The following is a 26,762-nucleotide window of genomic DNA, read 5'->3' on the forward strand; positions in this document are numbered from 1 at the left end:
AGGGAGATGCTTGTCATAAATGTAAGCTCCACCTGGTGAATCGCCGTGGTCTGATTGCTGTGTGCCTACAGCCAGCATAATTGACGTATCCAGAGAGCACTGGATTTGCTGCTTTGCAGTTGCCATGCACCCATATGTCATGGGCTTGGGTCTTTCTAGATGCGTCCTTTGAATTTGCGTTCTCACAAACAGATGACCTGAGATGTGCTGTCTGGAAAGGGAAGGGAGGTTCATTTGGCCTTCTGCTTGCTACACAGTTTTGTTTCTTTCCCTCCCCCCCCCCGCTAGCTGTAGTGAGCTTTTATTGTGGTTGTGTCCTTCTCAGTCACTCTACCCAATTCTTCATGATGTTGTAGCATGTTGTTGCTATCTGTAATCTTGCCATGCTTTGAAAACTTTGAGCGGGCTTGGATAGATGACTTTTCATTTTCAAAAAGTGTAATTGGTTATTCAGAGCTGTTGGTCTTCAGTTCATGCAGATCATTTTCCTGACTTGGTTTCAGTTGCCTTTGCCACTGCATTGATCTACTGTGATATGTCAGAAGTCACTGATGTGCAGTAGTTAAACACAAGCATTGGACTGTACTGGTTGTTTCTCGTCAGCAGGGCCTACAAAAAACAGCCAGTGATCTTCCTTATAAATTCTCTGATGCAGTCCAGTAGCCAATGTATGATTTTTTTTGCTTCATTGTATGATAAAGAGTTAACAGCTTCTTTTCTGGATTTTAGGTGCAAAGATTGGACCAGAGGAAGCATTTTACTTATACACATGTGGGCCAGACTTCACATCTGTAATGCCTTGTAAATACGGCAAAACGTTGACTGATTTATCCAAGTACATAAGTAAAGAGATTCTACAGTGTGAAAAAATTAAGGAGCTCTTCATGGCAAAAAAGGAAGTGGACGTTGGGCCTTTAGTTGTAAGTTTCTACTTAAAAATGGTTCTTAATCTCTTAGACCTGATTAAGAAACTAGGAATATGTTTCCTGCTGTCTCCCAAAGTGCTTCACTTTCTCAAATCAGGCAGGAGCAAATCCAATTCTCATTAAAATCACTGCAGGGTTCTTATTTCAATGGGAATTGCACTCCACACAGGGTGGCCATTTCATCTTGCTTTGGGTTTGATTCTGACAACTTCTAGATGTTCTAGCATCTATAATACTGCATATTTAATCAGATAAGCAGGCACCTCCAAATGCCCTAGGATGAACACGTAGCTGCTCTTTCTGTTAGTATAAAGGTAGCCAAGACAGATTAGTTAACCTCTTAACATTAAAAAGGAGAGAAGAGAAAGAGGAGGATTTATCTGGCTTTAATAGGAAGTAGAAGACTTCATCTAAATTATTTGAGGGTTTGGAGGGAGTAAGTTTGCATCAAGTTGGGCTGAAAAGTAATTTTCCAGGTAGCAGATCATAGCTTTTGTCGTCTTTCCTGATTGAAACAGCCACGCCAGATGCAGGTGTAAATATAGCTGCACTAGAAGAAGAATAAAATAAAACTTCCTTATCAGTGGAGCCTGCTATATAAGGGGAATTGTCTTCATGCTGTATGAACTGTTTCCACTAGAGGGATTTTTCAGACAACTCTGTAGCTGCAGGCAAAGGATCATTCTGGATGTGATCCTTATAACCAATGGTACTAAATTTTCAATAGGTTAAGAAGGAATGAATGGAGTAAGTTAAAAGCCTAACAAATCAGTCATGCAATTTTAAGCTTATTTTGGCTTACAAAACACCAAGTAACCAGAGAAGAACTATATGTTCAAAAGATTAATCTCTGCACTTTTGCACAGAATGCAAGTGCCTTAAAAGTAATTATTTAACTATTTCAAATAACCTGCCAAATATGATCATTTTAAATTTTCTGTGAAAAAGAGTCAGGAGCTTTAGTTTTGGCCTAAGTCTCTTCATCAATAATGAAACTTCTGTTGAGATCCTCTTATGGTGAAGCTTATTAAAGGATTGACTTAAAACAAAATGGGAGAAAATTTGAAGACAATAGCAGATAGCTTTCTATTTTGGACTCACCCCTTTAGAAAGGGGAACAATTTGGACAATACCTCTGTATGCTCATTTTACTTTAATTTTGTCAGTAACTTTGTTTTTATGCAAAATGGTTGTAATTCTTCTTCAGGTGATAAGAGAGGGATCCTTGGTGGATTTTTTAGTGTTTTCTTAACTTTCTGTGCTGTAGATATTACATGTATTTCCTAAAATTTGGGAGTCCTGTTGCATTTTAGTGCACATGCATCCATGCAGAACTTAAGAGCATGCTAATGGTACAGTAGAAGTGAACTGCCAAAGTTGTTGCTATTGCTGTTAGGTGGCATTTTGGGGGTTGGGTGTTTTGTATTAAACTTTCTTGAAAAACAGCTTATATACTTCTCTTGTTTCAGGAGAGTCTTGCTGTTGTGTATACCACATGCTGCCCTAGTCAGTACACCATATATGAACCTGTTATTAGGCTGAAAGGTCAAGTGAAAGCTGTACCTTCGCAGAGACCTTTCAGTTCAAAAGAAGTTCAGAGCAATGTATTGGACTCTCATCACCTGAAAACACTTCAGCCTGTTGAATATAAAACTCTTCAGGGTATACTACATGAAATTGGAGGAACTGGTGCATTTGTTTTCCTGTTTGCTAGGGTAAGGGGGCTAGAGGAGAGGGGTGCATGTATGTGTTCTCCCATATAAAATTTTCCTTGGATATTGGGTAGCAAATCACATATTCTAGCTGCCTTACTCACATTAATCAAAAGTCAGCATGTGATTTCTTTTTTCTTAAAGAAAACTTCTGGAAAATATCGGTGGCATAAGACAAACTGCATCATACAGGTTGAACTTAAATTGTTTACTTAATTACAATTCCATTATGTAATTTTTCTTATAGTATTGCTAGTATGTAAGATGTGGTGTTACATTCTGATTTAGAGATGTCAGAATGTTAAAAGTTATTTTTAGGAGTGTTGTCAAACTGATCATATTTTTGGTCTCTAATTGTTAAATCTAGGTGATTAATATATTTTGCAAGGCACTGAATTAATTGCATCTCTTTAACACTTTAAACACAGAATATTCACAGTGCAAGTGTGAATAAATAGAAACTACATAGCAAACAGAGCTTTAATTTTATCTAATAAATAGTGAGAGCTTTTTTGAGAGAAAAACTATTCAAAGTCATGTTCAAAGGCTTATCCTGTCTAAGAAAAACCATAATTTCAAAAATATTAAGGCAACGAGCCTTGACTTAGTTACTCCTTTGATGTGACCTGTACATGGAGAGACTAATATTTGTGCTAGGAGGCTCTGAAGTGCTACAACTAATTCAAAATACTAATGTAGGCCTAAAATTTGTTTGTTTTGTATGCCTCTGGCAATGGTAGTGCTCTGAAAGGTGTGTGTGGAGAGTAATGCGCATTAGACTCAGGACAAGTGTTCAGACTTCTGGTTGTGAAGGCACTGCCTACTGTAATCTGAGGAGAAAATCCATGTTCCTGTTATTGTGTTACATAAATTTATGCTAAGTACATGCTACAGATCCTGCTGTAGACTCTATTTGCATCAGTAAAGGAAGGAAACAGTAGATCAGCTGTCAGACAATACAGTTATGCGCGCATGTAACTGTAAGTGCGGCAGAATTAACAGGTACACAGCAAGGGAACCTATAGGAATTGAAATTCCATTCATGTGAGATTTCCTTCTTGTACACTTTTGCTAAAAATACTATTTGTTCTTTCTTGGGATTCAAGAATTGTCAGAGGCAAAGAGTGAAGAATGGTCCGTGGTCTTCATCTATCCAATTGCTTGTCTCTTTATGGACAAAATAAAACTTTAATGTTTGACACTTTCAAGTAGAGAGAGCCTAGAGATAGTCAGGAGCATTAATTTAAAGCTTTCCTTAAACACTTACGAAACATACTTTTCCAGGGCAAAAACAGTTTATTCGTATTAGTGGCTTATGTATTTCGTGACCTTGTGACTTTGTAGTACAGGAAGAATAAATTGGTGCCTTCTACTTAAATTTTATTTAGAATGGATTTTTTTTTTTTTTTGTAAAAAGGGATTCTTGTAATGGGACTTTTACTTTCTTAGCAGTTCATCATTTACCACAATAGGAGTTATTCAGATACTGCATCTGAAGTGATGTACACACATAGGCAAAAATCAAAGTTTATGTACATAAACTTAAAAATCTTTAAAACTGATTTAATCCAGAAGTTGTGATTTAAGACTGCACCAAAGCATTTTTAAGGCTTTTTTCTAAATGTTTCTCATTTAAACTTTTATTAAATTTGCCTTTTCTTCAGGTTGTGGAGATTAGCAGCTGTGAAGACACTCAAGCTTTAGCACTACAACTTATACTATCTTTAACAAAATACAATCAACAGAGAATACAGGAGATGGATAATTGTAATGGTTATTCTATGATTCATCGGGTGTTGATCAAACCAAAATGCATTGTTGGATTTTGCATGCTGAAGGTAGAGTGCTCTTTAAACCTGATATTTTGTTCAATGTTAGCTCGAATTTAGAAACTTCTGATTTTAATTCTACACTTGAAACTGTCTTCACAAAGGCAGAACAGTGATTTGGAGGAAGTTCGGTCTAGGAGTGTTTTGCCTTGAACTAGAAACTCCTGATAGGTAAGGGGAGAAATAGGATGTGTTGAAAGACCCCCATTTCCAAGGAGATGGCAGGTGGGGGGAAAGCAACTTTGTTTCTTTGAGGGCAAAGATCTTCAAGTAAGCTTAAACTTGTAAGCAATTAATAAAAATATTTGAGTGCACTTGAAAATCTTTTCACTTAAATTTTTGTACTGGGTTACAAGAATGAATCCTCTTAAATGCCTCCATTGGGGTTACTAAACTCAGTAACTATTTTGAAAGTTGGCCAGGCAGATATATGCCTTCCCTGTCAAGAGTTTGATGTCCAAAGGTTTTCTTTTTTGACAAGTTGGATAGAACAACTGTACTGCTTTCTGTTTGACATTCAAAATAATTTTCCTCCTTTTTAAGACTCTCCTCGAAGGATGCTGCAGTGATGAGATTCTCTATATAAATGAAAATGGGCAATTCATGCTTGACACAGAGTCTACTGCAGTTATCCAAGATGTTAAATTGTTAGAAAAGCTGTTGCTTGACTGGAAGATATGGTCTAAAGCAAAGGTAATTACTTTCAATATGGAAAGATTTTTCCATCTAAAAGTCAATATTAAAAAAAAGTTATAAAGTATTATGAGGTCTGAAATTAATTTCTCTGGTTAGATGTCAGCACTTACTAAAATTTTCTTAAATTAGTGGTCCTTATTTTTCTTTGAATAGCTGGTAGTAGTATCAAGCTCCTATTATCAATGATGCAGGTAGCCTTAGTATATTAAATTCAGTAAATGTAATGTATGTAAATGACTTGTTAGTTGAATGGATTAATTTTTTAAAGACACTTGTTAAGACTGAGGAAGACCTCTGGTTCCCTCTGGAGTTAAACTGTTGAAAATAACCATCCATTGCTAATATAGAGTATACAAAACTAGTTTTAGACAAGAAGTAATTTTTTGTAGCTTAATCATTAAAACATGCTTAACTTTGTATGACATAACTTTTCTGATAGTTTCTAGTTCTGACCTGACCACCTGCAGTCATTTATCTTTTTCTTATATGTAAAAATAACTTGATTTGGTTATGTTCCTAAACTGTTTGCCTTTTTTTATTTTGAATGTAGACTCAGCAATATTTTTGTGAAGCTGTGTTTTGTTTTGGCTTTCAGCAAGGTGTTTGGGAAACTCTGTTGGCAGCTCTAGAAATCCTTATCAGGGCGAACCACCACCACCAGATGTTTAACATTAAACAGCTACTGAAAGCTCAAGTGGTACATCACTTCCTGTTAACTTGTCAGGTTCTGCAGGTAATTTCACTCTGAAATCCTACTTTGTGCTTGGCAAATACTCAGTTTTACCTGGGGTTGTGGAGAGAAGAGATTAAATGCTATATAAAAAAAAAACCTACTTCAGTAGACTGTCCTCTGTGTTTGCAGAGCCTTTCATCTTCTTCACCAGGTATTGTTGCTGTAAACTGATAGTTCCCTGCTAGGTGCTCTATCTACTGCTGGACAGAAGGGGCAAAAGATTTTAACCATCTGGTACTATTTGAAAACCTAGGCACTAGGTTACTTGCAAAATCCATACGTGAGTAGGAGCTGAAAAGAACTGTGACCCTTTGATAAAGACTAGAGATGTCTCTTACTAGTTCAAGTCTTCATTACTGAAAAAGTATAGATACTGTGCAAGTAGCAGAAACTGTCTGTCCTGTATCTCACCAGAGCTAATGGGGGAGCTGGCCTGTAGTGCTCAGTCTGAGCATTCCTCTCAAAAATTTTGATCCATTAGTAGCTTCCTCCATGGCATGGAGATAGCTGGTCTGAAAAGGGCTTTGGAGAAGTGCTTTAGCCCTTTGATAGACACTTCTTAGGAACATGATTTTGAAATGGTTTCTTGCTTATAGTGTATATCTGTGAAAATACATATTTTTCTACACTGTTTTCTATCTTACATTCCTTTTTATTCTGAGTTTCATACTCACACATATGAAATTCACTTTTTTTCCCCTCTTTTAATGATTTTAATGTCTTTTAATCCTTTTAATTGCTGCAAATTTAGAATTTCTTCATTTTTATGTGATGCTCCCTACTTTTAGAACTTGTTAGTGGTATAGTTAACTTTTTAAATTGTGTATTAGTGCAAATGCCTAGATACAGAACATGGCATAGTGCTTTCCCTGTCTTTTGCACAAGTCCAAACACTAATATAAATGCATATTGGGAAAAAATAATTTCTTGGTTAAAAAACCTACTCAAATTGGCCACCAATGATTTGGCAATTTTTTGGGAATGATCAAGCAGAAATTATCATTATCAATGAAATCTCAAGTGTGTATATTTATAAAAATGGCCATTGAAGCAGAAATACAGAAGACCCCGTGTGGCACTGCTCAAAGTTCTTAATATGCTTGATGTTAGTATCAGCAACTATTTTAATTTCTCTACAAATGCAATACGATGACAGTAAACGTCACTTTTCATTCAGTGATGATTCATGTCCTAAGGCTCCAGCATTTCAAGTCAGGAGTATAATATGCAGAATATGTTCATTTTCTAAAAATAAACTTGCCTAACATCTGCAATATTTTGCTTGTGACTGAATTTTGAGTGTGCTGGACTTGGGTAACATTGAGTAGATACAGTAGCTCCTCTCAAATTAAAGAATATGGGCTTTATTAAGCTTTTTTTCTTGTCTGTTATACTACAGCATGACCGTTTTTTAAAAAAGACAACTTTTGTCAAATTAAAAATACAAATAACTTAGTTGTACTGCTCTTCCTTTCTAGGAACATAAAGAAGGGCACCTTGCATCCCTGCCTCGGGAGGTTTGTAGGTCATTTGTGAAAATAATTGAAGAAGTACTTGGATCTCCCCCAGACCTGGAATTGCTGACACTGGTCTTCAATTTCCTCTTAGCAGTTCACCCTCCCACGAATACATATGTTTGTCACAATCCTATCAACTTCTACTTTTCCCTGCACATAGGTAGATATGTCACGTTTAACTAGAAATAAACAATAAGATAAAAATTTAGTCATTAATATCTAAAAAAGCCTCACTCTTCTAAATTACTGTTCTATGAATATGTTATTTGACTGCTATATTGTAAGAACTATATATAAAAATTATTGAACTGTTGGGACTTAACAAAGTAAAAGTAGTTTACCTTATTGAGAGACATAGTTTGTTTGCTGGCTTACTTGGAGAGCTTTCTTCTGTCTACAGCCATAGATGACCTCCCTGGTGGTTATGTCTTTAACTTTCTTTAAAGTTTGCTGATAAATGGAATGCATAATGTTAGCTGCCTGTATGGACTCATTTGCCTGTGGGCAAATCTTAGATGTTTTTCTTGAACTGACCTGTAAATGAACCTTCTTCAGAAATATGCGTATAGGGTCCTGTCTCCACCTCTATTTTCTTGTTTCCTGCTATTGAATTCCTAGAAAAGAAAAGGCCTGATGGCCATTTTTAGCAAATTGTCAGTTGCACTGCAGGACATCATTGGCAGGCACCATCAGTGAGTGCATTGCATATAAACTACTGAAAGTACCTATGTGCTTTGAGGGGTGCAGATCTAGGACAACAGCTATCTTTATATCTGTCCTAGATGGTCGCTTTGGCCAAGCGAGTGCTACGAGCTTTAAAAATTCTTTCTTCTTTTAAAAAATTAGAAACTGGTAGATTTATAGTTCATGCTTTAATATTAGCACTGTATAACCTTAACTGTAACTTATGTAAACATGGAGAGCATCATCCAAGTTGGCAATGTTTTCTCCTTTTGCAAATGCCTGTGTACCTCCAGTTTTAGTAATCGATTTCAAAGGCAGTAGTTGTTTTTATCTGTATCTGTCCTCTAATACTAGAAGATGTAAAATTCTCAGTAAAAGTAGAACACACTTTTTGGTACTTTGAGCCTTATTAGATGAACCTTTTTGTGAAAAGTCACCTGGTTTTGATATGGCAAAAAGTCAGTTATTACTGGTTGTATGCCTGCAAGGACCATCTTTAAATATAATTACTTTAGAATAGCATAATGTTTCTAGTTTTCTGAAGTAAATTTTAAAGATGTGTCACTAAAAAAATTGTTTTCAAGTTTCTCGGACACTTGAGTCAAGCACTTCTCATTACCGTCCAGTGATCGGCTTGCAATGTAACCTGGCTATTATGGGTCTAAATATATTAAGAATGCAAATTTCAAAAGCTCTTATGTAACTTTTCCCCTTTTCTTTCTAGATGGCAAAATTTTTCACGAGAAAGTTGAATCACTTAGATATCTGAGAAGTTCCAGCTCTGCTGGGAAGTCAGTAGAGAGTTCTACATTTGTGATTACAACTCCAACTGGATTTACAGCTTTACCACTGGGAGGTAAAACAGTGCTGGAAAATAAGGACATGAAGTCCTCTGGCAGATAGCCATAAACAGCTATCCTAGCTGCAAAAAGCATTAAGTTGAGACTTTTCTTGTGCATAATTGTCAATATCCATCTAAACGTAGTGTTAAAATATTGGCATTTAGTTATGCTGCAGGTATATTTACTGTTCCTACGTGACAGAGGATAGGAAAGTATGTCTTATAAAGAACCACTTGGATACCTTGGTTATATAAATTAAAATTGAATATTTTCTCGAAACGGTCTCATATAGCATGCTAAACAAGTAGAGATGGATCAAAATAACTGCTTTAATTAGTTTTGAATTATTCCGCTATAGATGCTGAAATAGTGGGAATTTATTAGTTCAAGCTAGTAACTTTTTTCAGTTGGCGTGCTGTCAGTGTGATTTTTTGCATCATTATTGAGCTGGATTTTTAATCATACTTTTTACACAGATTTGCATAGGAAAGAAAAAGATATCACCTGTAAACCAAATGCTAAAACACATAACTTATGCCTAAGCCTTTATTTAATCTCATTGACAATGAGAAATAAATTCTAAATAAAAACGTATAATCTAAGCAACTTTACCAGTAAATACAAAACAGAAGTGGAAACAAATCACTCCAATTTCTAAATTAGCTGCTATGTATTTCAGATAATGTATGACAACTATATTCTGTGTATCACCAATGTAATACCTTTTACAGTTGGTGTCTTGTTGCTGCTTTGCTTAGGAAAAGCAAATTGGGTCTTCAAGCACTACTTCAGTTGAAACAGTATTGTTTCAAGTGTTTCTTACTAAAAGCAGTGACATGAAGAGCAGCCCGCAGTACTAAATTATATATGGAATTAGTCATTCTTCTGTACGGATTATATATGAAATTTGAGTATTCTAAACAACGTACTCTTTAACATTAATGGTACCAAACTGTTGTTCTTGAATAAAGATTATTCATGTGTGCCTGAGGAATACTCAACATAAATTTTTGTGAAAGTAGGTGTTTGAGTGTTGTGATTCTGAATCTGAATTTCTAAATTTAGGTAAAATATTTGAAATGGTATGTTTGTTATGTAACTTGCTACCTGCCATGTGGGTTTGCAGTTGGTTGCACTACCTGCTAATGCGTGTGCAAGCTTGGCTGCAAGATTTTTGCAGCTACGTAGATTCTTCCTGTTGTCTGAAGGCCATCTTGGTCTGGCTGTTTGCCCATGTATGTATGTGTATATATATATTTTTATATACTTGTTTTATATAGATAGATATATAACTAATATACTTCTGAATGAACAGTTTCCTTTTCCTAGACTAACAGAAGCTTCCTCTGCCAGTCTGGTATACAGACTGCTTTCCCTCTTAAAAATACATTTTATGAAAGACATCCATAATGTGCTCTGAAAATTTGACTGTTTCTGGTCAAAATGTGCACTTGAAAGGAAGCCTTGTTAAATAAATGTGCAGTAGTTTGTTATAAATCTGAAGCACATGTAAAGCCTTAGTGCAAAAGGGTTGGTGTGAACAGTGTTTCAGTGTCCACTGAAGCATGTTGGTAGACTGGACCTCTTACACAACAGCTCCGAATAGAGTAACCTGCTCTCTTTGACCCTGCTTTGAGCAAGGACGTTGGGCTAGACAATCTCCACAGGTGCCTTCCACCCTCTATGATTCTGTACAAATTCCTCCTGAGAGTTAGTTGAGAGGATCATAATGTGATTCCAGAAACTCCAGTATATATGCAAAAATTATTTTACTTGATAAATATATGGTTGCATAATAGTTTACTGTCTCTACTTGATTGGCCAAATTTGAGCTATGCCAGGTGTTGAATCAGTTTTGCTACATAAAATTAGCTTGGGCCATCACTGTGTTAAATGTATGTGGACTGTAGCATGGAGGGAAAAGCTTGTTTCTAGTGCAAATGGAATGCTAAAGATATACTTATTTCTTTAGGGAACACTTCCAAGGACAGTGTACAGCAGACGATAAGTTCTGAGGTACCTAAAAGGCTTTGCAAAAGCTTACCAGCATCTCCGACTTCCTCACCTCAAGCTCATCGAAAAAGAGCGACTGAAAGAACGAGAAGGAGCGTTGATGACCTGCACATTATTGGCAAGCATGACTACGTTGATTTCCAGAGTAAAATTGGTTTCATAGGAAGTTCTGAAACCATAAAGAGAGTACAAGAAGAACTCTTTCTTAGCAGTTGTGAGTCTGCAAAAACAGTTTGTGACTCAGAGTTAACATCTGCTGAAACATTTGAAGATATTGCAAAAGAAGAAGAGTTATCTGAAAATGTGTGTGAGAGTAGAGAAGTAGATACAGATGTGAAATGTAATGAAGGTGGTGGTGCTTCGTCTGAGGCATCGCTACATCGTCCAGACAATCTGAAAGGACTGCCTTCATTTCAGAAGAGTCAGAGTAATTTTGCAGGGTTGGGCTTAGCATTTTCCATTCATGGAGGATCATCAGCTATTGCTCGCTGGCCAAGCTTTGCTGACAAGAATGTGCTTCCTGAAGACTGGGAGAGTCTTGCTTTTTCTTCAGCTAGGGAGAATACCCAAAAAACATCTGAAAGCCCTGATGACAGGTAAGCAAATAAACAAAGTAATAAAATAGGAGTACCTCAGCATATGAGATTTAATTTCACAGTGCTTGATCTTGATTACTATTCTACAAAAACTGGAAGCCTGAAAATTAACGGTATGTTTTCAATGGCTGCCATAAACCAATTCATTAAGATTTTAGTCTATAGAATTGCATTGTTTGAATTTTTGCATTATTTATGTAGCAAACTTTACAAATCAGGAATTTTGTCATCTACAGGTAGAGTAGGAACTTTTTATGCTATCTCACAAAAAATCTCAAGCAAGTAGTTCTGGTCAAATTATCCTTTTTGCTATCTGCCATCCAAAAATAATCAGTAATGAAGAGGGTTAACAGGACTACTGGAGAAATATTTGCCAGATTTCCTCCCTCCACACCCTCTCCTCCCCTAGACTAGCTAACAATTATGCATTTTTAAATATTTCCAAATAGGGAAACTGTGGTAAAACATATTGCTTTGTTTTCAGATGCACAGAAGACTGTCTTGTGCTTATCTGTTGTGGATTATATGACCTCTTGCGTGGAGTTCTCCTGATCCTACCAGATGTCATGCTAGAAGATGTGATGGACAAACTTATCCAACCCGATTATCTTATAGTTCTTGTGAACCACCCATCTCCTCTCATACAACAAGGAGTCATTAAAGTAGGCTATATAGAACGTTTTCAGCTAAAAAGTTATGAAGTAGCATAGTTAACATGTTGGAAACATGAAGTTTTGTTAATATTTTTTATTTTGCTTTCTTCAGTTTTCTACGTTTACTTCTGAGTTTTAAGATAACCCCCTAGATTAAAACTAAACAAACAAACAAAAAAAACCCAAACCCAATAAAAAACAACAAAATGCAAACACAGAATCTTTCAATAGATAAATACAGTATATGATCTAAGCCAGAGGGCTTAGGAGGATATGATGGCATTACTGATGATGTAAATGGAAGCAACAATGCAGAAAAAAGTCAGTGACCATCTCTTCAACATTAAACACATGATGCACTATGTTAAATTAAAGTGCAAGCAGAGTTTTGACTTCTAACACTGACTTTCTGAGGAGTCATCCACACATTTGTGGCCTGAACAAGGACTTGAGGCTTCAAAATAGTTTTCATAGATTTTTTTTGCAGTATTGACAAGGGCAGCACTCCTGGATGGTAATATTATGTAGATGAAAAGCTTTGAGTAGACTTGTATTTTAATTTGAAGAAGAGTAAGATTACGGCTTTATTAACAAAGTGATCCAAAAAATCATGCGTTTAGTTGCATACACAGCAAAGCGGAGGATTTAACAAGTATGAAAAATTTGAGTGTATTTATGTATGCGTTCTGAACTGTTGTGTGTGATTTCATCTCCCCCAAACTTGACTAAAAGTCTTCAGATTAAAAGGGTAAAGTCAGCTGTCAGTTGTAACAAAGGGAGTGTAGATTGCAGTTGAGATCGTGCAATTGAAGTTTTTAACCTGGACTTTTAAAAATTTGTTTTCATATTGTTCAAATCACAGACAACAACTTAACTTTCAAGGGAGTTAAATGTTTAAATCTTACATCATAATTATGCATTTATTTTTAGTTGTTGGATGCATATTTCAACAGAGCAAGGAGGGAGCAGAAGGAGAAATTCTTAAAGAATCGTGGCTTCTCCTTGCTAGCCAACCAGCTGTACCTTCACCAGGGAACTCAGGAGGTTGTAGAGTGCTTTTTGGAAATGCTCTTTGGCCGCTCTGTTGGCTTGGATGAAGAGTAAGTAATGCTATGCTTTTGCATCCTATAACAGTATTTGAACTACAAGCAGTGCACTTTGCTGCTGGAGGCAAGAATGTGATAGCTTCCTAATTACTGTTCTCTTCCTAGTAGTCAACAACCATTAAAAATTCCTTCAAAACTGTTTCGAAATTTTTTGCTTGGAGCTTTAACTTTTAAATGTATTAAACTTCTTACAACTATTGTATGGCCCTTAAGCTGTTTGTAAGGAATTTCATCTGAAGGGTGTTGTCAGCTGGGATCTTCTAAACCCTCGGCCCTTCTGAGGGCCTCAGAGGCCTTTGTACATCAAATGTCCCGTAATCAATCTAACTCTTCCTATTCTGTCTGATCTTATATGAAGCTCTGATTTATTTCCTTAGAAGGTTTAAGTAGTAGTCACAAGACTTCTGCTACTGGATTTTGGTAGGTGATAAAGAAAAATCTTGATATTACAGCTGCTTCCTTGGGTTGTCCCTGAGATTAAACCCGTTTCCTTTAGAGAAAATCCCACAGATTCACTGTTTCCTTGAACTGAAGAGCCACCTCATTGTCAGGAAAGGAGGTTACCTTTAAGCAGACAATTATCGAAGTAAATGATATTTGTTAGAATTAGTCTGACTACTTAATGATTGTACAGGGATAACATGCATGTAAGTATAGTCAGCAGTGCAAAAATCTTGCACAAGGCTGCTTCCTGTTGCTGCCTCTGCAGGATTTGTAGCGAAATTATTTTTGACTGTTGGGCTGATCTCTGATCTTCACACACATCTGTTTCTGTTTAACTGGAAGACTTAAACCTGGCTGCTTAACTTGTGGCAAAGCAGAGAACTGTTGTTTCGTCGGGATTGATTATGAGCCTGGAAAGGTAATTCTAATGTCTCAGGTTTTTAGGATTGTGTGTAGTAGTCATGTGATGGGCTGATAACCTTAGAACAGTAATCCAATTTGTTAATGCTCAAGTAATGCAAGGTCTGAAACGCTTGTTCTGAGCTCTATAATCACAGTAAGCCAGAGGTTGCCAAATGTAGTTAAACTTCATCAGTGATGGATATAGGGTATCAAACCTGCTGTCAGTATATTATTATATTGATGCCAAGCTGTATCTGGTTTCTTGATAGTGTCTGTGCCAGTTGTAATACTTACTACTGGAAAGATGATGCATCATATTTTTCTACACTGATTAAAAACCCTCTCTGTTCTCATGAAATCTGTACTGTAGACAGTTGGTAGTTAGCTGAGGCTTCAGTTATACTTTTTAGGCACTTCATTTCCTTGTGACTTTTTGAAGTGTTTATTTTGCTCTTATTTCCTTTAGTAGCCAGGCATTGTTACTGCAGTGAAATGTAGGAAGTTGCCACGTACATCTTTCCCAAAATACTGGCATAGACTGGTACTCCAGTTGCATATACCAGATTGCTATTTTACGGATGTCACTCGCTTATATTTATGTTAACAGATTTGATCTCGAAGATGTCAAGAATGTTGGACTCTTTCAAAAATGGTGTGTCATTCCTGTTCTGGGTCTTATAGAGAACTCTCTGTATGATAATGTTCTGCTGCATAACTGCTTCTGTCTCCTGCTGCAAATCATAAATTCCTGCTCAAAAGTTGCAGACCTGCTTCTTGATAATGGTTTGCTGTATGTGTTGTGTAATACACTGGCTGCTCTCAACGGACTGGAAACAAAGTGAGTATTGTATCAATTGCTATAAAAGAATAAAGACCTTAAGTCTAGCAAAAATTACTGTATTGTATTTGTTCTACTTTCTAAAATAATTAGACAGCACTTATAAAATAACACTGGGGTTTGAGGTTTTCAGCTTTAATTATACCTATAAGTGAAAGTTAATGTTTAGATATTCAGTTCAAACAATGAAATATAAAATATTCTGTCCATACCTTAAACTTTCAAGTGAAATGACATTTTAAAATGCAAGTTTGTCACACTTCCACTTTGGATGCTTTTCGTAATAAAACTCACCTGAACAGTAAGGTAAAGGCCCAGGAGGTGGTAGCATTCCTACTGTATCTATAGCCAATGTCTGAACTGCAGGAAAAGCCTCTCCTGTGCTGCTTGTGATTTAATGTTTGACAATTTGAGTAACTTAAATGACTTCATTAATTACAAATAGAACAAGTTGTCAGAAGTAGCAAGGGCAATAGTCATGGGTCTTGTTATGGCTTACAACCTACTAGAATTGTCATGTTTCTGGTAACTACAACTTTGTTTGCAGCATTCCCTTGAATGACTACAAGTTACTTGCATGTGATATACAACAGCTGCTGGTAGCAGTTGCAATTCATGCCTGCAGCTCCTCAGGTTCTCAATATTTTCGTGTTATTGAAGACCTCATTGTGCTGCTGGGTCATCTTCAAAATAGTAAAAATGCAAGGATGCAAAGTAAGTTATCTGCTTATTTTTGGGGTCATGGAACTGGAGAAGTAAATCCCTTCCCCACTGATTTTTTTTGTTTGTTTAAATTAATATTCCTACTGAGGGACAAGGGGGAAGTTTTTGGTGATGGATCTTCTTTCTTTTCTAAGTGGTTCTCAAAAGTAGTAGTTTTCCTCAGGAACCTGCCTTGTGGTAAAGAATTGTGTACTGCTAATCTGAACAAACAGTGACTGTACAAGTTCATTAAGGGTAGTTGAATGGAAATGTTCTATACAGTTTCATTTCGCCTATTTCAGAGTAACCAAATTCAATGGCTTTTCCATGAGAACTCACTTGTGTACTTCAGTATCTGTGGAATAGTGAGGTGACTTTCTATGTGACTTCCATGGAATGGAGAGTTTTACAGCTCTTGACACAATTTGTGTCTTTACTTTCTACAAACATCTAGTAAACATTTTTGAAGATGTGCAAAGAATGTCATGTGTTCTTTGTATGCCTCTCTCTGTAGATATGGCAGTTGTTCTGCAGTTAAGAGTTCTTCAAGCAGCTATTGAATTAATAAAAACTACAGCAAACCAAGATGCTCAGGAGCAGGGTGGTTCAGTCCCATCACAATCTGCACCACATCGTGCAATGTTTCAAAAGCGTAAAGGCATTGCTGGTGAGCAGTAAAAGTGTAATGTTCTTGTACTTTCTCCTGTATGTATTGCTTTCAAACTGTAATTTCAGTGGTACAACAAATGAGTCCTATTGCTTTGCTTTTTCTGTGTGTTGGCTTTATAAATCAATATATATATTATAGAATAGTGTAGCCTGTACTCATTTCAAACTTGTGGGGTTTTTATATTAGGATGAGGGAATGCGGTACAAAAACGAAACCTCAGTCACCTCATTTCCACCGCAGTGTCTAAAGCCAGGTTATTACCTTCTTTCAGGATTCTCTTCAGTTCACAAGTTGCTTAGTAAAAATGTTTTTTAAAGTAATTCATAGTGGTTTTGATAGCCAACTTCACAGTAAGGAAATACCAATATAAAGTTAGTGCTTATAACTTTAACACAGCTGTGATGTAGGGATTGCATTGTTGTACAATTTTTAGTTTGTGATTATCCTGAAGTAAATACTGGGTACTCCAGATTAATAGCTGAGAATGTGAGATTCCTAGATTCCGCTGTGGCAGTGCTTGTAAAATGTTTGCAGTTGTAGCTTTAGCAGTAGCACTTTCTCTGTATTTGATAGCTTGTGAATCATTTGGTAAAGGCTTTGGAGTCTTCTGCCTGGAAATTGATTTTGCATGTCTCTCATATAAAGGAAGCTGCATTTATGACTTTGTAGAAGATATAGTTTAAAAACCTGACGTGTATTTTGTTTAAACATAAACAAAAACAAAAAACCCCCAAGCAAAACACTGCTATTCCCTGTTTGCTACGGGAATGTTTGTCTTGATATAGTTGGCTTTTGAGGCCCCTTTCCATCAGCCTAGTAAATGTAGTGAAAATATTTTTGTATTGGTGAATCTGGAAGGCACTAAAGATAAATTGAAAAATATAGTTACTTCCAAAACAAGCAAGTACAGTCAAGGTTCACTGGTTCACTTCAATAAAATTTTGAGGAATAATAGTTTGAAATAGTACTTCTATCAAAATTAGTAGCAATGGGTATGGTACAAAATGTGTTTATTTATAAGCTGTTAATATAACTGAGTCCTCATTTGTGCTGACAAAGCTAGTTTCTGATATGCAATAATTTTTTGTTGTATCATTGATTTTTAATCTTTTTAAAAAGTAGCTTTTTTAGAATCTGCCTTACACAAAAATATGCAAGCTGCACAATAAATCTGATCTTGAGACTAACTCATTTCATAGTATCACTTCTTGAATTCTGTATCTTTATTTTCAAATAGAAAAGCTCTTAAAAGAAAGAGACAAACACCCAAATGATGCTTATGTTCTCTTCAATATTAATGTATTTCAAATTTTTTGTTTCCTTAAATGATGTGAAATCAGTTGCTGAGTACATTTTAATAGGATGCTATTAATGCTTCTCTTCTTAAAGGCTCCAGAAAGTTTTCACTTGCTCAGTCTGATGCTCTGCTGATGAAAATGCGCTCACTAGCAAGTGAGGAATTCAACATGATGATGCAGCGAAGAATGAGCCAAGAAAATCCAGTCCAAGCCACTGAGACTGAGTTTGTACAGAGGTTACAGAGGCTAACTGTTCTTGCTGTTAACAGGCTCATTTATTTAGGTAGGGTTTGCTTTTGTTCATTTCTGTTTTGAAAGAGCCCGTGTAGTGCTATATGAAAAATGCATTCTTGCTTTTGGAGTGTTGAAGTGCTTGAGAGGAAAGTAATATCATTGACACTATAAATGGTTTTAACCCTGAAACCTCATTCTCTGTGATTTCTTACAGTATTATGTAACTGACAATCTGGATACAGTTTTTATCTGAATGAACTGAACAAGTTTTTAATTCTACATTAGTCCATTCATGTGTTAACTGCCTGAATTATTACCTGGAGATTTAACTCTGCCAAAAGGGAGCATCTGCTCTCTTAAAATGTATCAGTTTGCATGTTTCTATGAAATGGCTATATTTATAAGAAAGACTTGATGACTTTGGGGGCTAGTTGAAATTCCACAGAAGCAAGAGAGCATGTGGGACAATTAATTGAATGGCGCTGTGATTAACTATGATGAATAAATTGGCTCATAAGGGAATTGAAATAAGGAACACTTTTCAATATTTAAAATAAAAAAAAAGGTATGGTAAGTATACTAGTAAAGGCAATATTTGATTTAATACCAACTAAAGGATCATAGGATTGTCTTGCTTGAGATGATACTGATCAATATGTGCCTCTTGAATTTTAAGCATCTACTGAAGAGTGCCTTGATGTACTGGGTATAACAGACACCACAAGTCAAAGCAGACTTTCAGCATCTCAACTGGGAGTACATGAAGAGGAAAGCCAGCAAGAACTGCCTAACAGAACAAATCCTTTTCTTAAAGAAATGTTTAAATTGTTGGTGGAAGGAATCAAAGTATCCATGGTAAGCAATTTGATGTTGTCCACGTTAAAGTATATTTCATTAGGTTCCTTGATTAGGAACTTTTTATGCATAACGTCTTCTGTCCATAAATGCTTTTCTTACTGCCCTTCTCAATTCAGCAGTGGCATTAAAAACTCTGTTCAGCTTCTCAGTTATTCTGCAGCGGTAAAATAATGAAGACATCTGTTCTGATTTTTACCCTATCATTTAGCAAAATTCTGCTTTTTGAACAAGCACACAAAGGTTAAATAGATTTCTGTGTAGTCCATAATTTTCCTTTGTCTTCTGAACCTCAAGGTGTAGGTTTGCTAGAGCCTATGAAACAAGATCTGCTGTGCATCCACAAATGTTGGAGACTTTCTAAGCAATTTGTATGCACAATATATTTTAGAGTTGGTGATGTAATTGTGGGGGAAGGGGAACTTTACCTTTTTCAATTGTTGCCAAAGGGCTAAGAGTTTTCTTTTCTAGCACACAGGTGTTAGCTCGTCAACCTTTCCAAGGTGATCGGGTTTTACTTGGGTAATTTGAAATGGTTTTGTTGGGAAACTTAACGTAGTGCTTCTTGCCTCTTTATTTCTCTTGGGTCATCTTTATAAAAAGTAGCTCAAACTAATTTTCTTTCTAGCTCTGGAAAATTGTTTGTTGGGTTGGTTATCTTTTATGCCATATTTGTAGTACTTTTCAAAGATGGCAGGTTTATTTTTGTGAACACAAGCACTTCAGTCCAATGCCTGGTTTCTAATTCAAGGTAATTTTCACTTCTTGGGTTGTTGTTGGGTTCCTCTAACTGAATATTCAATTTAGCTAGGAGTTGCATTCCTAATAATGGCAGATTGAGGCAAAAATGCTTATTTTATTAGACTGAACAAACCCTTCCTTCCTTTTTAGCAGAATGCCTTTTAACCTGTAATAATAATCAGTAAACTAAAATTAAACACTTTATTTTGGTAGAGAAATCTTTGTCTTACATTTTGATCACATTAACTGTGCTTGGTTTGTAATGTCAAAAATTTGGTAAAAGGAAGTGCTGACCCTGTAATACTAAAAAGTTGTCTTTTTTACTTAGGGAACCAGCAGAATGAACGCACCAAAGCAGCAGTGGAAGAGAATCCTCTTGTCATGTAAGGACATGTTCCGTACGCAACTTGGGAGGCTTCTTGTGCACAACTTGTCTCCAGCAAGGACACTGCAACAGAGAAAGCAGACTTTGGAGATGGTACATGAAGTAAACCATCAAGAGATTATGCGTGACTGTCTTAGTCCAAATTTGCAAGTAAGCTCTTTCTTGTTTAGATTTTGCAATTACTTAGAACTATATGTGGCTAAAGTTGTTCACTGCTGTTTTAGCTATGTTTAATGTAATGGCAAAGTTATGTCCTACAAAATGCCTGTGTGTACCTCTGCAATTGCTATATTATCCTGAAGGTAGATAGTTTTGTAAGAGGCAAGATAGGGTTGTGTCTGGGTATATTGACTCTGTAGCATATCAAACATCACGTCTCCTGGGTAGTGCAGAAACAGAAGGTGGTACTAGTTTTAACATGAAGAATTTTACTGAGGATGCTACAAGTTAAGGTACCCTGAAAAAAGTAGATTAATGAAGGAATTACCCTTGCCTTGGAACCTCGAATGGCAGACTTCCTGAAACTTGTAAGAACTGATTGTGATTAGATTTCAAGAGGCAGTCATTTCTCAATAAAACCAGTACTCTATCTTTTTTTATTTAGCCTTTATTAATTCTTGAAGTGGGTTTGTGTATTCTATGTTCTTTAAGTCAAATAGCTGAAAAATTTCTCCCTGCTTTTCTGGGTTTGTCAGGAAAAAAATTTTTGATTGTACTCTGTTAGTGCAAGCTTGAGAGAAAGCATTTCTTAGAATCATGACCAGGAATCGAGTAGGAATGTTTCTGTTTGAGATCTTCAAGAACTACAAGAATGAAATTATGTAAGACATGCCACAGTTTGAGTCACTGTATACTAAGGAGAGAAAGTACTTATTAGATGAACCCATGACATTTATGTATTTCTGATCACATGTATATTATTCAATGAAGTTAACGCTCCCACCAGGAAGAACAGACCTGATACACTAGCAGTGGCTTCTTTGGGGAAGTGTCATGTTGAGTGCATTTATGGCCTGTGTCTGCTTAACTTCATTAGCTGTCAACTCTAATTTGGTTAATCAAACAAGGTGTATAGCATTCTTGGCAGGCAAAATTATGAGTCTCTGGCACACACTTCCTGAAGTATAAACAAAGCTGTAGGAGCTGAGTACTTGGAAAAGAAACTTCCTGTAAGCCATTTGAAAAGTCACAAGATGCTGGGGAAAGTTTTATCATGTGAAGGGTTAAATTCAGCATGTTCTTTGTAGTCTTATAGAATTGTCTTCAAACATGAAAGCAGCCATTTTCTTTAAATCACAGAAAAAATAGTAGAAGAAATCTGTCCAGGCTGACTAGAAAAGGGAATAAAGTTGGAGGCAAAAACTGCTCAGTGTTGTATTGTGGAAATGAGAATCACCGTACATTTTTTTCCCCCTTTTCCCTTCTTTTCATTTTCTAGCATGGACCTAAATTAGTGCTTTATTTATATGAGTTAATGCACAATCACAGTGATGAAATGACCAAAGAAGAGCAAAGAGCAGCAGGAGACTTCATGAATACATTAAAATGTTGTGGCTATAAATGCATTCCCCTGAGCCCACGACCAAAACCAGATCTAATAAAAGCTTTGAAAGAGGTTTGTAAATAAAATCTTTGCTTCAAAAACTGGGTATAATGGAAACAATTGTCTGTTATATGGGGTCAGAGTTTTACTGCAGGCAGTGGTTTTGTTTGCTTGGCGCATGGCTTATGCTTTTGGCGATTTTCGTTGGGTTCTGAATATTGCTGTCACATATACTCAATGTTTCACAGCAAGCTCACGTTAGTGCTTCTTGGTTAAGCATATTGTTTAACCCAGGCAAAGGTGAGAGTTCATAATAAGCTACTGGTATCTCTCATAATGAAAAAATAATTTTTATGCTTCCTTGCAAAAAAACATAAAATTACATCTAAACATAATAAAACTGCAGTAACTTAAATTAAGTCTTGATGGTTTTAAATGCTGTGAGGATATCAGTTGAACAGTTTTGTCACTCTTCCTTTTTCACATTGGTATGTCCTTTGGCCTCTGCTTCCTTATTTCATCCATCTGAAAAAAAAAAAAAGTAATGTATAAAACTTCCATTTAGGATCAGAAGAAATATGAGATGGAAGAAGGTGTAAACAAAGCAGCTTGGGAGAAGACAATGGCTAATAATCGGCAAAAGTAAGTGCTGCCTTTAAAGGGGCTGCAAGAACTCTGTAAGAATGTTCTCTGTTCAGCATACCCCATTGCAAAGTTGCCTACATGATAGGTGTTTTTTTCAAATTTAACAGCACTGCTAGCTTTCATTTTTTAATTTTATCATTATAAAAACAGCTTGATTGTAGGCATATGCATTTTGATAGGTTAATAAATGTATGATAAATGGCATTTTGTGAACTCCACAATACTGAATTGTTTTTTGCACGTTTGGCATTTCACCCTTAGTTTTACAGGTGTTGTATCTGTTCAATCACTTCTTCTGTTGCTGTGGTCTGTGCAATTAAATGTAAGGCAAATGTCCCTGCAATTAATCCTGATCTTGAATTAATAAAATATCATCATGTTCAGCATAGTATTTGAACACTTTTGCAAGCTATGTAGACTGCTGCTACTTGGCATAATGTAAACTTTGGTAGCTTGTTGTGGATTAGGAGGTTCTTTCCATTAATTTACATTTTCAGACTTTGCCATAAAATTCAGATCTGAGATGAACACACACAATGTGCTTCAATGTAGGCAACTGTAGTAGCTGTAAAGGTCAGCTTAGTCAAGTCTGTCCAGGTAAGCGATAAGACTTGGTTGAATAACTCAAGAGATTTGAGCAGCGGTAAATTACTATTCTTACTTCAGATTTTTATTGTAATGAATTTACATTAATTGATAAAGTATGCTAATATGTAGCCATAATCTTCTGATTGTCTTGTCTTTGGCCACAAGTAGTGGCTTTTTTGAAGACTAAGAGGCAGAAAGTATTCATGAGTCTCGTAAAGATTATGTAGGCTAAGTTGCTCTGCATCTGCTGTAACAAGAACCGTGGATATCTACTGCCAAACTGATTGTATTTTATAAGGGGATTTGGTGTCTTACCTTCCCTTTTCAGTGTGTTTATTTGACATTTTAAAACACAACTCTTTTTCCTCAGTCTCTTTCAACGTTTGGATACAAAATCTAAAGACATTTCTAAAATAGCTGGAGACATCACACAAGCTGTGTCTCTTTCACAAGGAATGGAAAGGAAGAAAGTAATCCAGCACATTAGGGGGATGTATAAGGCAGAGCTAAGTGCCAGCAGACATTGGCAGGAACTTGTTCAGCAGCTTACCCATGATCGGTAAGTTGTTCTCTCGTCTCAGTGAAAAAGCAAGAGAGACTCAACGCCTGACTTGGACTTCTCATTCTGCTTAGAAGCACATGAAATGTAGATGCTATTAAAATTAGAATTACTTACTTTTGCTAATCATCTGATGGTTAAAGACTTGTAAAATACTTGATTTATTGTCCTATTTTTTGAGTAGCTAAGTAGTATTTCTATTCCATTTAGACAGGTTTTTGTCAGGTACATTTTGCTGTGCCTAACAGAATGCAGAATATCAAAATTTTCATATCTTACATTACATTGATAGAGTAATAAAACATTTTTTGGGTAATGTTATTCACATTAGCATTCAGATACTGTGTTCACTAATCTGCATAAAGATGTTAAATCTTGACAAGAAACCGCATAATGATATTTGTAGCACTGCAGAACTAGTGTTATGTCATGTTTGCAGTAGTTGAGTTTTCAAAATATAGTACTGGATGCATTGTATTGCTGCTTTCACTTCAGCAGCAGTCTTACAGTAGTAGAACGAACATAAGTAGTCACTGGGATAGCTCATGAAAAGAAACTGCTGAATTCAGTCTTTTGATACCTTTTCGGAAATAATTGCCCAGTGTAGTACTGTAAAACTTCTGTCTTTCATTCTGGTTTTCTTTAAATAGTAGAATAAGCATGTATACTGCCTCTGCTGTCAAACTTTAACTTTTTTTTCAGAGCACTCTGGTATGACCCAGTCTATTACCCAACTTCTTGGCAACTGGATCCAACAGAGGGCCCAAACAGAGAGAGACGCCGCTTGCAGAGGTGCTACCTAACTATTCCAAACAAGTACCTTCTCCCAGACAGGCAGAAACAGGAAGGTAATTGTGACATCTTCTAGGAGTATATCTGAATTGTAGTGACTAGTAGTGCCTTATTATTTGTGGGGTTTTTTTATAGGTGTGATAAAAACTCCATTATCGTATCTATTTGAGGACAAAACACATTCTTCTCACTCTTCTACTGTAAAGGACAAAGCTGCAAGTGAGCATATAAGGTAAGATTTGGGTAACATTTACCTCCCTATCCCACCTTTTCCTATTCCAGAGAAACAGTTGTCCTTGCTTTTTTGTCTAAATAAACATTAAAGAAAGCATGAGTCAAATGTCGAAAATGGTTGTTTTTTTGCTTTACTCATAAGCAAAAGCTCAGAGCTACCGACATGTTCCTTTTCTGAGTCTTAAAACAGTCTTCAAAAATAAGTAAAAGCAAATACCATCTGGTATGATACGGGAATGGGACTTCTGTGAGATGACCCAATGGGATTTCTTTACTTTCTTGTCACTTATAGATATATATAAAAATCCAAGATAGGCAGTGCTACTAGATGTGGCAGGTCTTTCCATCGGTGTTCAAAAGCAGATTGTGTTTTCATCCTCTCTGCTTTTATTATTGTGTTACTCAACTCTGCAGTTGTGTCAATTTACCACCTATTACAGGCACTAATCCTGCCTAAAATAACTGCAGAGGACGCACAAAGAAATACAAATACACTAATGTGCAAATCTAGAAATTTGGGGTTCTATTTTCCTTTTTGTGTTCTTGAGATTTGAACCATTTGGAGTCAAGGTGTTGAAAAGTCTTTCTTCAAATGTAGCCTGTGAGGCTGTTAGCATTAGGTATGTGCTGGAAGGTATATAAATCCGTAAGCAATAATACACTTTGAAATATTTCAGAGTTAATCGAAGATGTATAAGCGTAGCACCTTCTAGAGAGACTGCTGGTGAACTGTTGCTTGGTAAGTAGAATTTTCAGTCCTCATATCCTTTTTTTGTAATATTCTGCTGTATTTGTATGTATGAATTTGGCTGATTTTTTTAAGTAATTGAGCTGTTACCTGACTTCTTATGGATTATGTATGTTATAGATCAGTTTTACTTTTCTTTCCTACTGTTTGCATGAGTGCTATTTGGACTGTAAGTTTTAAAGTTGCAGACCACTTGCTAAAAGATGTGGAATGGTAAATTCTATTTCTGTCAAATGCTGTCTTGTGCAGGTGCTATTCTTAGTATTGTTAACTCCTGGACAGTGTTTATATAACATTAAGATGCATTATATAAATAGTAATATCATGTACCTTTTTGCAACTATTTTCCTGCAGGAAAATGTGGCATGTATTTTGTTGAAGACAATGCTTCAGACACAATTGAAAATTCGGTAAGCATTAGAGCACGTTGTCCAGCTTTAATTCTTACAAACTATGACCACGAGTAGCTTTTGTCTATTGCCACAGAGATTGACAGAGTACTAGAGTTAAAGGTCTCTGGACAAGGCCAGCCAAATTGATTATTTTGGGTTCAGTGTTGCTTCTGTTGTCCTGGCTGTGGGATTGGTGGTGACAGCAGAAAACAGGAAGTATGTTGGCCTAGGGCTCGGAGGTGATGTGGGGAGGCTTCTGCATAGTGCTGTCTATTGTGCTGAGTTCATCAGCATAAGTGGGCAGAGCTTGCTTTGGTCTGCACCAGAGATAATTTGCCTTACTGGAAGGTGGAGCACTAGGAAGTACAGAAACTCACAAGTATATGAATTGTGCTGTACTCTACAGCATCTGATTCTTGAATTTTCCATTATATAGGATGTTCTAGCTCCCCCCTTATGCTATTTGAGAGAAGACTGTTTTGTGGAGGAAACTGGAACTGACCTAATCCTTCTGATATATGAAGGCTCTGACATATTAAAGTTTATACATCCAACAGATGTTTTAAAAAAAAATCAAGATATGGGTTATACTGCTGAAAGTTTTAAACTATTTTCAGGGACCTCTTTTTTTGCATCCACTAAGCACACAGCTTCTGTGGTTTAAGATGTTACCAGCTGGTTTGCTGCTTTGTCCTTCATAAAACTGTCAGAATTGGGATTCATGGCAAAGCTTTGCTCTGTTTGGCTGTCCAACATTTTAGCTGAAGAGCCAGTGAAAGCAGGCAAGGCGTGCTAGTGTTGGATAGAGAATGGGAGCAGCTGAGGAGCATGCATGATGTTCTGCCCACTGCCTTGGTGAGAGTGGAGGATGGCACACATGTATGGAGAAAATCACAACAATGTCGTAAAGCACCACAGCAAAATTAAAGTTTGCCTTACAATATGCTATATGGTTATAAAATGTCCACATTGAAGGGTTTCTTATTTGGAAAAATCTACTATTTATAATAACTTTTTCAATTGCAAATTCTGCAGAGTTTTCATGGAGAAACTGAACCAGCATCATTTTCTTGGACCTATGAGGAAATTAAGGAAGTTCATAAGCGCTGGTGGCAGTTAAGAGACAATGCTGTGGAAATATTTCTAACAAATGGCAGAACTTTACTCTTGGCTTTTGATAATACAAAGGTAATGTGGCCCTGATGCATAATAATATATCAAAGGGTTTTGCTGTGCCTTCATAACATGTATATTCGTGCATTAGTTTTTAAGGAGACTTTTTGCATGGACTAATTAAATTCTGCCTAATACCTTTGAAAAAACTTTGCTCAACTAGACTTCTAGACAAACACAATCACATTTAAAACACATCTCTGATGTATTAA

General features: G+C 36.3%; 1 protein-coding gene across 1 annotated transcript in view; it reads left to right on the forward strand.

Moving 5' to 3' along the window:
* LYST (lysosomal trafficking regulator) overlaps positions 1-26,762 on the forward strand; it is a 63,398-nt gene that overhangs the window by 21,243 nt on the left and 15,393 nt on the right. The window contains exons 14-37 of the mRNA XM_010077965.1: positions 730-920; positions 2,396-2,641; positions 4,303-4,476; positions 5,011-5,160; positions 5,759-5,896; positions 7,375-7,573; positions 8,822-8,953; positions 10,912-11,548; positions 12,033-12,210; positions 13,132-13,301; positions 14,761-14,991; positions 15,539-15,705; positions 16,208-16,360; positions 17,753-17,944; positions 18,572-18,750; positions 19,820-20,026; positions 21,315-21,491; positions 21,985-22,061; positions 23,023-23,211; positions 23,914-24,059; positions 24,139-24,235; positions 24,915-24,976; positions 25,340-25,395; positions 26,413-26,565. Coding sequence (XP_010076267.1) covers positions 730-920; positions 2,396-2,641; positions 4,303-4,476; positions 5,011-5,160; positions 5,759-5,896; positions 7,375-7,573; positions 8,822-8,953; positions 10,912-11,548; positions 12,033-12,210; positions 13,132-13,301; positions 14,761-14,991; positions 15,539-15,705; positions 16,208-16,360; positions 17,753-17,944; positions 18,572-18,750; positions 19,820-20,026; positions 21,315-21,491; positions 21,985-22,061; positions 23,023-23,211; positions 23,914-24,059; positions 24,139-24,235; positions 24,915-24,976; positions 25,340-25,395; positions 26,413-26,565 — 4,301 coding nt within the window. The remainder of the gene's footprint in view (positions 1-729; positions 921-2,395; positions 2,642-4,302; positions 4,477-5,010; positions 5,161-5,758; positions 5,897-7,374; positions 7,574-8,821; positions 8,954-10,911; positions 11,549-12,032; positions 12,211-13,131; positions 13,302-14,760; positions 14,992-15,538; positions 15,706-16,207; positions 16,361-17,752; positions 17,945-18,571; positions 18,751-19,819; positions 20,027-21,314; positions 21,492-21,984; positions 22,062-23,022; positions 23,212-23,913; positions 24,060-24,138; positions 24,236-24,914; positions 24,977-25,339; positions 25,396-26,412; positions 26,566-26,762) is intronic.

The sequence above is a fragment of the Pterocles gutturalis genome, unplaced genomic scaffold (assembly GCF_000699245.1).
Source record: "Pterocles gutturalis isolate BGI_N339 unplaced genomic scaffold, ASM69924v1 scaffold21158, whole genome shotgun sequence".
Taxonomy (NCBI): Eukaryota; Metazoa; Chordata; class Aves; order Pterocliformes; family Pteroclidae; genus Pterocles; species Pterocles gutturalis.